At 60.8% G+C, this 11337-nt stretch overlaps 2 protein-coding genes across 3 annotated transcripts; one reads left to right on the top strand and one right to left on the bottom strand.

Moving 5' to 3' along the window:
- Window positions 1-10: 10 nt before the first annotated feature.
- TMEM198 (transmembrane protein 198) lies at window positions 11-6289 on the bottom strand. Of its 2 annotated transcripts, none has more exons than XM_005610636.4 (5): window positions 5824-6289; window positions 5303-5507; window positions 2463-3038; window positions 1247-1449; window positions 11-909 (listed from the first exon to the last, which is right to left on the bottom strand). In XM_005610636.4, exons 2-5 carry the CDS (start codon window positions 5466-5468, stop codon window positions 772-774), a joined length of 1083 nt encoding a protein of 360 aa, XP_005610693.1. In that variant the 5' UTR covers window positions 5469-5507; window positions 5824-6289; the 3' UTR covers window positions 11-771. The 2 variants fall into 2 exon arrangements, with proteins under 2 accessions (XP_005610693.1, XP_001494200.4); XM_001494150.6 differs by having other exon boundaries at window positions 5303-5472; window positions 5824-6234.
- Window positions 6290-6383: 94 nt separating this feature from the next.
- Window positions 6384-11257, top strand: CHPF (chondroitin polymerizing factor). The gene is made up of 4 exons (XM_001492074.6): window positions 6384-6973; window positions 7996-8569; window positions 9081-9260; window positions 9560-11257. The coding sequence occupies exons 1-4, from the start codon at window positions 6660-6662 to the stop codon at window positions 10817-10819; spliced, it is 2328 nt and encodes a 775-aa protein (XP_001492124.4). The 5' UTR covers window positions 6384-6659; the 3' UTR covers window positions 10820-11257.
- Window positions 11258-11337: the final 80 nt, after the last annotated feature.

Raw genomic sequence — 11337 nt, 5'->3', positions numbered from 1 at the left:
GCAGAACCCACACAGTTTGGCACATTTATAAAAGATGTAAAACAGGGTGGGGTGGGGTGGGGTGGGGGGAGACACAAGCATGAGGTGTCCAGGTGGCAGGACAGACACCAGACATGCACCGTGCATTTAAGCCCCCTCCCCCCCAGCACCCTTCCCCAGCCCAGCCCAGCGCAGCACCCCCCTACACCCATCCCCTGCCACTGCCCTCAGGCTGGTGGCTTTGCAGAGGACAGGGGACCAGGGTGGGGGTGCTGCAATTTGCCTGGTGGACAAAGACAAGCAGCCTTAGATGAGTCTGGTTGAGAGGCGGGGCGATGGGGGAGGAAGGCAGGCTCCTCCTCTTAGACATGCAGAAGGGTGGCCACGGGGCCCCAGCAGTGGGAGAGGAGGGGGCCCACCTTGGAGAAGCCCTACCCATCAGAAATCTAAGGCAAAGGTCCCAGTGTCCTGTCCAAGCCCACCCCTCCACACACGCACACACACACACACACAAACACAGGTGACACACTCATAACCCTGAGCACACCCCAATGGGGCTCACACCCCGAGTCCCTCAGGAGCCCCTCGGGAGTGTGGGAGGGGGCTTTCCCCTCGGGCCAGGCCCAGCCTGAGACAGGTCCTCCTCTCTAGTGCTAGGCCAGCCCTCTCCAGCTGGGCAGAGGGACAGCCAAAGGCTCAGGGTCAGGCGGGCTGGGCAGTGGCCCAGCAGGCCTCCCCAAGCCGGCAGAGCTGGTGACCACAGAGTCTAGGTGGGCAGGAGCAGCCATCCTGCTACACCCGCACAGGGGGCCCCGAGCAGGCCGTCAGTGGCCCCTGGGACCCATACTCATAGTCCGCATCTGTGGGCGAGGCCATGAAGGAGCTCAGGGAGCTCCCCGTCTGCCGGTCCCGGAAGCTCTGGATGTAGCTCTGTGGGAGAGTAAGGCCAGTGTGAGAAAGCCACCACAGACCCCTGCCCCGAGAGCCACCTCATCCTGTCCCTGCAGCCCCAGAACCTCACCACCCGCATGGTGCACAGCCCTGGGACCCTGCCCCACCCATACCTCATTAAAACTCATCCTCAGGACACCTTTCCCCTGACCCCAGAGCTGGACCCATTGGGGTCCTGGAGCAGGGGTCCCCAGGGGTAGAGACATGCTAGGGCTTTGCGACAGTGACGCTACTGTTCAGGGCCCTATCCTGCTGGGACAGAGTCCACAACACTCCCTTCTCCCCTCTTCGGGCTGGAGGGGCTTGGGGTGCTGACCGGGGAGAGGACATCTCCATTGAAGCGTTTGATGGGCACTGGCCTGCGCCGATAAGCAGGGTCAGGGGGCCCGGGCCTTGGAGGAGCTCGGGGGCCTCTGGGGGGGGCCCGTGGGGGTCTCTTCTTCCGCCGCTTCTCCTTGCGCTCTTCCTGCTGGCGAATCCGCATCAGCTGCACTCGTCGTCGCTGCCGGCTGATGACCACTGAGAGGGGATGGGCAGAGAAGGGTGCCTCATCTTCCCCAGCCCCCGGCCCTCCCCCTCTGGCGCTCCAGGCTTTCAGCTTCCCCTAGTCCGTAACCCACACCCTCTTCCTTCCCGGTCTCCCACCTCCCAGATGGGAATGCAGTTGTTCTTTTCTCCCCAAGGCCTTTACGAAAGATTCCTGGACTTCCAGGTCCCCCCTCCACTGCTGTTACCCCTTTTCCAATCCTGAGCCATAGGTGAATCATGGAGACCAACCATCGTCACCTCTCACCTAGACAACCACAGCTGCCCCCTCACTGGGCTCCCTTCTACGCTTGCCTTCCCGAGTGCTTTCTACATTCAGCAGCCAGGGTGAGCATCCCAAAGGCTGAGTTAGGTTATATCCTCCCCTGCTTTTGTCTCCAATGGCATCTCATTGCCCTGCTAATAAAACCCAGTCCTCATGGCCCCCAGGCCACACAGTTGGCATCCCTCACCCACCACACTCCAGCCACGTCCTCAATGAGCCAAGCTCACTCCTTCTTGGGCCCTCACCCCTGCTGCTCCTCTTCTCTAGCACCTTGCATGGCTGGCCCCTGTCCTTCAGGTCTCTGCTTCAATGTCACCTCTTCCAAGTGGCCTTCCTTGGCCACCGTGTCTCTATTCCATATTACCCTGCATATCTCTTTCATATCATTCTGCACAACCGGAATTATCTGGCTTGTCTGCATGTCTGTTGTCTGTCTCCCCTGACCTGAATGTAACCCATGAGGGCAAGGACCTTTCTGTTTTGTCTCTGCTGAGGTGCCTGGACTGGGCTTGGCACAGAGCTGCTGCTCCGTAATTGTTGTGGAAGGAATGGTGGCACTGAGGCCCTATCTTCCCAGACCCTGAGCAGGTCAGCTCTCTCACTGTGGAGGCCTTCCGGTGCTGGTGTGCACAGCTTCTTCCCCCCTCCCCAGTCACTTAGTCCCCCACCCGTCCCTGGCCACCCATTTCTCTCATGCCCACCCTGGCCTGTGCCCTCTCACCTTCTGTGTGGGAGTCTCTCTCGGCTGTCACCCGCCACTGCACCAGGACGCCCATCAGGCTGAGCAGGGGCCACAGCGCCAGCAGGGCCCAGCTCCGCCAGCAGAGAGGGGGCACTGGGGCGGCCCGCAGTCGCTCCACCGCGTAGCGCCCCAGCAGTAGTAGCTCTGCAAAGTAGTCAGCGGCGGTGGCGATGAGCGCAGCACCAGTCACGGCGGTGGCCAGGGTGGTAAGCGGGCGGGGCCAGCGCAGCGTGAGCAGGGCACAGAGCAGGCCGCCCCCCAGCAGCAGCCCCAGGGGGCCCCACACGGAGCCTGGCTGGTAATAGGGTGCGGAGCCCAGCAGGGCGGCAGCGGCGAGCAGCAGCCCGAGCAGCAGCCCCACCAGGAAGAGGCCTACGCTGCGCACCAGCATGGCCACCAGCCCGCAGAGCAGTCCGATGCCAAGCGCGATGCCCGCACTCGCCCCGGCACTCAGCTGCGTCTCCAGCACCCGCTCTCGGTAGCACAGCAGGAAGATGACCACGGAGCCAAACAGCAACCCCGTGAGGAAGAGCACTGCCTTGAAGCAGCGGTAACCTGGAGGGGAACAGGGGCTAGTGAGGGGCCACCAGGCTGGAGGCAGGAGGTCAGAGGGGTCAGGGACCTGGAATCACAGGGCAGCCAGAGGCGGGACACTAAGATCAGAGAACTGGGGGCCACGGGGGTCCTGAGGGCCTCAGTGATGGGACCACTGGGGTCAAGGGAGGTCCAAGAGATAGGACATTGGGAGTCACTGGGAAGAGGAGTCATTGAGAGAAGCACGGGGACTTTGAGGGTCAGAGGAGTCAGAGATAGATCATTGGAGTCAAGAGTGAACCAGTGATAGGGTCACTGGGGTCTTTGGGATCATAGGGGTCAGAGCTAGGTCACTGGGGTCACAAGGGGATCAGCAATAGAGTCACTGGAGTCTTTGGGGAGCGATTGTTCAGAGCTGTGAGGCATTTGGAAGTTGGAACTTGAGAAATGAGGGCCACACAGGTTCAGAAAGATGAAGGCTCTGAGGGGTCCCAGAGATATGACATCATTAGAAGGTTGCAAGGAGAACAGAGAAGCAGAGTTATTGGGGTGGGGTCCCAGGAGATGAGGTCTTTGCATGTCAGAGGGATTGACAGATGTGGAATCATTGAGAGTGTTAAAGGGTTTCTGAGGGAGAGAGGGTAATACTGAGGCCAGAGCAATGGGATCATTGAGATCACAGTGGGGGGAGGAAGCAATCAGACAGTGAAGTCATAGGGACCAGAGAGTTAAGAGCAATAGAAGGAGTCAGTCGGACAGAAGGTAATAGATAACTGTGGGGTGATTGGGGGTCACTGGGCTTACAAGGGGTCATAGGGAGTCAAAGAGGATTATAGGGAGAAATAGTGGTTGTGGAGTTTCAGAAAAATGGAGGTTATGGGCTATTAGGCCCATTAAGGGTATCTGGAAGGGTGAGAGACTTGTAGATCCTGAACAGTGGGGAAGATGGAAGTCAGAGATGGGGGTCAAGGGGTCAAGGAGAGCCAAAAAGAAAGGTCAGAAAGAGGAGATTCAGTTCTAGGAATGAGGGGAAGAATCAGGGTCCAGGAGGTTTTGGGGTCAGAAAGGGGCATAGGACATGGGCAAGGGCTCTGAGTTCAAGAGCCTGGGAGAGGGGCGCCCAAGAGGGGTAGGGTGGCAGAGAATCCCCGGCGGGGGGAGGGTCAGGCTGCACTGAGAAACTGCAGAGGGAGTGGGTATGGAGAGTGGAGGGGGTGAGGCCACACCCAAAATGTGTCCTGAACCCTTGGAGGGGCACTTCCTCCTGCCCACTCTGCAGTTGTTCAGCCAGAGTGTGGAGGTGGAAGGGGAGGGGCCATCTGGCTCCCATCTCTCCTACTACCCAGCCATTCTAGGGGGAGGTGAAGAGGCTGCAGAGAACACGTCTCACCCCACCTCTGCCCGGCCTAGAACCCAAACCTCCAAGCTTCCTTTGCACTTCTTCCAGTTGCATATAATCCACTTTCCTTGGGTCCCCAGCCCATAGTTTGTTCCCCTCTCTGAAGTTCTGTAACTCTTGCTGTAGAATCACTGGGCACTCACTCCTTTAGCTCATCTGGCACCTTTGTGCAAATGAGAAAAAGGTGTGCCTTCTTCTAGGCAAAGCAGCCTTTTGCCAAGGCCTGGAGTTTGGAAAGTGGATTTCAGCCCCCACTTGCCCATTCAACTGAACTCCTTTGTGCAGTACCCATCCTGTACAATTGTTCACAGCAGCCCTTATTACTGGAGTCTGCCTTGTAGGCAATCTCCATGTGTATGACTTCCATCTAGCCCACTCTAATATGTATCACAGGTATGACTGTTCCAGAAGTCTCTCCCCCATCAGACAATATGTCCTGTGGGAGGAGATCATGTTTAATCACTCTGCTAAATGTTTTCAGTGCTATCTCGCACAGGGACCCAAATACATCTTCACCACAATAGCTATTATTTGTTGAATGCCTCCTAATTCTTACAACAACCCTACGTGAGAGAAATATCATTGTTCCCATTGTTTAGATGAGAAAACTGAGGCTCAGGCAGGTTAATGTGCCCAAGGCATCACAATCAGTAAGGTGCAGAGCCAGGTTCAAATTCCAACCTAACTCAAAAACCTCTGTTCTCTAGGATCTAGAGTCTAGATGATCTATGAACATGAGTGTGATGAAAGAAAGAAGGAAAAGAAAAATAGTTATCCATGGGGGGGGTGGTAGCGGTGAAGTTCTGGAGAAGATTCGGGGTGTCTCGCAAAAGTAACTTGGGGAAACAGAGGGGAGCTCAGGTGAGGGATGAGATGGGGGTCTCACCGAAGAAGCAGTAGACGACTCCAAACAGACAGCACATGATGCAGACGAGGGCCGGCAGTGCCTGGTACCTGCGCTCCAGGGGCTGTTCACAGGGTGCACCCCAGAAGGCATCATCTGGTTCGGGGGGCAGCAGCTGGAACCGCAGCGTCGCCGCAGTGCCCGGCATAGTGCTGGGGACGAGAGGGAGTCACTCCCCCAGGTCAGCCTGACAGACAGCAAGTTGGGGTCAAGGAGGAGTCCTAGGTCTCCACCAGGATGGGGGCGAGAATGGGAGTGGGGGAACTAGGCAAGGACACGGTGGACAAAGGAGTGGTGCCCACATCCGGCAGCTCTGGGAGCATCCCTGAAGTGGGGCCACAAGACAAAGGGAGACAAAAGTGCCTGGCTAGAGGGGGCCAGGAGGAAGGAGTTAAAAGGGGGCCTGGGTTGGGGGAGATGAGGGCAGTGTGCTGCCGGTGAGAAGGAGGCAGCCAGGGGATTCCTCTGTGGGCGGCTTAAATCTGGTATTGTCCAAGATCTACCTGGGCTGGAGGCGACCCGAGTTTCTGAGCCAAAGAGGCTGTGCAGGGGCCGGAGGGGCCGGGGTGGCGGGTCGCCGGAGGCCCCAGCTGACTGGGGTCCGGGGAAAGTCCGCCGTTCGAGGAAGGGGGCTCCTGGGCCGGAGGGAGCGGTCTCCGCGCGGCAGCGTCGCCGCTCCGCGTCCAACACCGGCTGGCGCTCCAGTCCCGCGGCGTCCGGGGACCCGGGCTGGCCCCGGGGAAGGGAAAGGAGCGGGCGCAGGGGCTCGGGCTGCCCCGGAGCCGCGGCCCCATGCCCTGAGCCCGCCCGCGGCCTTTGGTGCTGATGGACAGCTCCGGCCTCTGCTCCTGACGTCACTCAGGGCGCACCATCAGGCAGGGGCGGGCTGCTTCTGACGTCACCCGGGACGCACCAACCACGCCGGGGGGAGGCAGGGGACTCCGCCCCGGCGTCTCGCTCTCGCGCACCGAGGAGGGGGCACTTCCGGGGGTCCTTCCCCTTTCCCCTCCCCCTTCTCCTCCCTCTCCGGTAGCAGGAGCCCGAAACCCCACCCCGGGGGCGGGGCCCTCGCAGTGACACGTCGGACAGCGGCGGCCGCGGCGGAGGCTCGCGCGCCGGGCGCGGGGACCCTGCGCGGTACCGGGCGGCGGCTGGAGGGGGGTCGGAGCGCGGCGCAGGGGAGTCGGCTCGGGCCGCGGGCTCTGCTCGGCGGGGAGGGAGCGGGCCGCCCTCTGGGCCCGGGCCCTCCGGATCCGCCCCCTCCCCGGTCCCGCCCCCTCGGAGCCTTCTCGGGCTGCTCGGGGGCCGCTCCGGGGCCGGGGCCCGCGGTCCGGGCGCCATGCGGGCATCGCTGCTGCTGTCGGTGCTGCGGCCCGCAGGGCCCGTGGCTGTGGGCATCTCCCTGGGCTTCACCCTGAGCCTGCTCAGCGTCACCTGGGTGGAGGAGCCGTGCGGCCCAGGGCCGCCTCAACCCGGAGATTCTGAGCTGCCGCCGCGCGGCAACACCAACGCGGCGCGCCGGCCCAACTCGGTGCAGCCCGGAGCGGAGCGCGAGAGGCCCGGGGCCGGCGCAGGCGCCGGGGAGAACTGGGAGCCGCGTGTCTTGCCCTACCACCCCGCACAGCCGGGCCAGGCCGCCAAAAAGGCCGTCAGGTAGGGATCAGCCCCGCCAGCCCCACCCCCTGGGCACCGGCCGGGACGGCGCGCCGGGGAGGCCGCCAGGGGCCGGGTCAGGCTCCGGAAGGAAGGGGCTGACTGGCCAGGAAGTCTTTGGGTCCCGATAACTTCCGATGGCCCTGCTTCCCTGGGAGCTGTGGAGTCCATCTGAGGCCCTCCTCTGGCCCAGTCCGGGCTTGGGCTGAACTTACCCGACTCTGTGAGAAACCAGCTTGACCCCATGGTCCCCCAAAGATCCTCTTAGCTCCCTGGCTGGGCTGTTGTGTTTAGAGAAATGACTGGTATATAGAGTGGGTGCATAGAGAGAGGGAAAGAGAACTAGGATTTACCTGTGTCTCTTGTTCCTGGGTGGGACACCTCGCGGCGAGATTTAGGGGGAGGGGTGATGTACTCATCCTGTTAGTGCCTCTGCCAAAGAGTTGAAATCATTTCTCCTAAATAATGCTGAGTTCAAATTGCAGTTCTGCAACTTACCTTCTGCCTTATGGAAGGGAACTTACTGGAACCCCTGAGCCCCAGTTTGCCCCTCCCCCAAACACACCAATACATCTCTATGCCATATATTCTTTTACTCGTGTGATGTATGGGTGGTATAATGGCATATTTATGTAGACATAAGTGTATACATGGTGTGTAGAGTACCCATGTGCCAAGCATTTGGCTAAGTGCTTCAAATAGATACGATCAACCCCACTTTGCAGAAGAGGGTACTGAGGCTCAGGTAGATTCAATAACTTGCTCAGGGACACCACTGCTAAGTCATGAACAGGGAATCTGACCCACAGTATATCTCGCATATCTGCATGGATATTGCCATCTCCCAGAAGCACTCTGTAGGTAAAGCTTAGATCCTCGTGACCCCTAGGAAAGAGTTGTTCTTGTCCTATTCCGAGGTGAGGAAACAGGCCCAGAGAGGACATGGCCTGCCCGAGCCTGTGTCTGCTGCCTTCTGCCTGCCCTGTTGTCTTTTTGATAACTTTGTGCCATCTTCTCCCCAGGACTCGCTACATCAGCACGGAGCTGGGCATCAGGCAGAGGCTGCTAGTGGCGGTGCTGACCTCACAGGCCACGTTGCCCACGCTGGGTGTGGCCGTGAACCGCACTCTGGGGCACCGGCTAGAGCGTGTGGTGTTCCTGACAGGCTCGCGGGGCCGCCGGGCACCACCGGGCATGGCCGTGGTGACGCTGGGCGAGGAGCGGCCCATTGGGCACCTGCACCTGGCGCTGCGCCACCTGCTGGAGCAGCACGGCGACGACTTTGATTGGTTCTTTCTAGTGTCTGATGCCACCTACACGGAGGCGCACGGACTGGCGCGTCTAGCTGGCCACCTCAGCCTGGCAGCCGCTGCCCACCTCTATCTGGGCCGACCCCAGGACTTCATTGGCGGAGACCCCGCCCCAGGCCGCTACTGCCATGGCGGCTTTGGGGTGCTGCTGTCGCGCACACTGCTGCAGCAGCTGCGCCCCCACCTGGAAGGCTGCCGCAACGACATCGTCAGTGCGCGCCCAGATGAGTGGCTGGGACGCTGCATCCTTGATGCCACTGGGGTGGGCTGCACTGGCGATCATGAGGTGGGAAGATAAGCCGCCCCACTGGTACCTCCTCTCTGAGTTTGTGCATTTCCCCCTGAGAGGCAAAGCGGTGGTTGGAGAAATAGGCCTGGGTTTTCCTCCCACTTCTGTCATTTTCTATCCCTATGACCTTGGGTAAATTACTGAATCTCCTGACCTTCAGTATCCTTATCCATACCAATGGAAATCAGTATTGCTCAGAGTTATTACAAGGATTAGAAAAAATAAGAGCGCCTTGCACATAGTAGGTCTTCAGTGTTTGGCTATTATTATTTTATTTGAGCCTCTGGACAGCTCTGAGATAGGATGCATGCCCATTTCACAGATGAGCTAGCAGAGGCTTACCCAAGGTCACACAAGCTCACAACTGGTTGAGGTGGACTTAAACCCACAGATTTCTGACTCCAAGCCCACAACAGGTCATAGGATGGGGAGATGAGACACACTATGAGGTGAGCGAGGCTGTCCCACCTTTTTTCCCATTACGGACCCCTTCCCTTCCTCTCCCCAGGGGGTACACTATAGCTATCTGGAGCTGAGCCCAGGGGAGCCTTTGCAGGAGGGGGACCCTCGTTTCCGCAGCGCCCTGACAGCCCACCCTGTGCGTGACCCTGTGCACATGTACCAGCTGCACAAGGCCTTTGCTCGGGCTGAGCTGGAACGCACATACCAGGAGATCCAGGAGTTGCAGGTACTGTCTGGGCTGGGGGTGGAGGGGGTGCTGAGAGGTCTCAGAGATCCCAAGGAAATAAAACTTAGCCCTAGGATCACAGGACAAACCTGCTTCCCAGTCCCTGTTTGTTTCTACCTTTCCAGAGAAGCCCCTCCAGAACCCTCCCTCCTTTAACTCTTAGGCTGCCTCAACCTGGAGAAGGACAGGTGGGGGCCCTGGGGACCATCCTGAGTAGCACCTGCTGCCAGCTCAGTCCCCCAGCTGTGTGCGGGACCCCGGGGTCTCTGCCTCACTCATGGTCTGTTTCTCCAACGCAGTGGGAGATCCAGAACACCAGTCGTCTGGCCGCTGATGGGGAGCGGGCGGCCGCCTGGCCCGTGGGCATTCCAGCGCCGTCGCGTCCTGCCTCCCGCTTTGAAGTGCTGCGCTGGGACTATTTCACAGAGCAGCATGCTTTCTCCTGTGCTGATGGTTCGCCCCGCTGCCCGCTGCGTGGGGCTGACCGAGCTGACGTGGCCGACGTTCTAGGGGCAGCCCTGGAGGAGCTCAACCGCCGCTACCGCCCAGCCTTGCAACTCCAGAAGCAGCAGCTGGTTAACGGCTACCGCCGCTTCGACCCTGCCCGGGGAATGGAGTACACGCTGGACTTACAGCTGGAAGCACTGACCCCCCAGGGCGGCCGGCGGCCCCTCACCCGCCGGGTGCAGCTGCTGCGACCGCTGAGCCGCGTGGAGATCTTGCCTGTGCCCTATGTCACTGAGGCCTCACGTCTCACTGTGCTACTGCCTCTGGCTGCGGCCGAGCGTGACCTGGCTTCGGGCTTCCTGGAGGCCTTTGCCACCGCGGCACTGGAACCTGGGGATGCTGCAGCCGCTCTGACCCTGCTGCTACTGTATGAGCCACGACAGGCCCAGAGGGCGGCCCATGCAGATGTCTTCGCGCCCGTCAAGGCCCACGTGGCAGAGCTGGAGCGGCGATTCCCTGGGGCCCGGGTGCCCTGGCTTAGCGTGCAGACAGCCGCGCCCTCACCACTACGCCTCATGGATCTGCTCTCCAAGAAGCACCCGCTGGACACGCTGTTCCTGCTGGCCGGGCCAGACACGGTGCTCACGCCTGACTTCCTGAACCGCTGCCGCATGCACGCCATCTCTGGCTGGCAGGCCTTCTTTCCCATGCACTTCCAGGCCTTCCACCCGGCTGTGGCCCCGCCACAGGGCCCCGGGCCCCCGGAGCTGGGCCGAGACACGGGCCACTTTGATCGCCAGGCAGCCAGCGAGGCCTGTTTTTACAACTCCGACTACGTGGCGGCCCGCGGGCGGCTGGCAGCAGCCTCGGAGCAGGAGGAGGAGCTGCTGGAGAGCATGGACGTGTATGAGCTGTTCCTGCGCTTCTCCAGCCTGCACGTGCTGCGGGCAGTGGAGCCGGCGCTGCTGCAGCGCTACCGGGCCCAGCCGTGCAGCGCGCAGCTCAGCGAGGACCTGTTCCACCGCTGCCGCCAGAGCATGCTCGAGGGCCTCGGCTCCCGCACCCAGCTGGCCATGCTGCTCTTTGAGCAGGAGCAGGGCAACAGCACCTGACCCCACCCTGCACCTGGACCCTGGCCTGGTGGCACTCCGCTCCTCCCCGGCAACCTGGAGCCACCTGCCAGCCTCGCTGGACAGGGCTGGCTGCAGCCTCAGACCCCAGGGCAGCCCACTGACCCCCTCTCTCTAGCTTTGTGGGTCCTTGGGCTCAGGACAAGCCCTGGGGGAGGTGCCCTCCTTCCTGCCCCAAACCCGGTCTCGGGTCTCCCTGCCCCCTTGACGCTGCTGATTCAGGCTGTGGCCTCCGAGTATTTATGCAGTGCAGTCTGCCTGACGCCAGCCCCTCCTCCTAGGGTCAGGCCCTGGGGCTGGGCTGTAGATGAATTGCTGGAGAAGTGGGGAGCTGAGAGAGGAGGGTGGGGCAGCTCCCAGTTTCTCCCTTCTGGACCCCTGATGAAGCCCCCTGCCTTTAATAAACTGGCTGAGTGCGGATTATTGATTCTGAGATTTGAAAGCTAGGCGTGGGGGCAGGGAGGGCTGGCGGTGAGGATGGAGGCTCCCTCGTCTGGGCT

This window comes from Equus caballus, chromosome 6, assembly GCF_041296265.1.
Source record: "Equus caballus isolate H_3958 breed thoroughbred chromosome 6, TB-T2T, whole genome shotgun sequence".
Classification (NCBI taxonomy): Eukaryota; Metazoa; Chordata; class Mammalia; order Perissodactyla; family Equidae; genus Equus; species Equus caballus.
The sequence above is the reverse complement of the archived record's forward strand: the minus strand, read 5'-3'. Positions and strand labels throughout refer to the sequence as shown.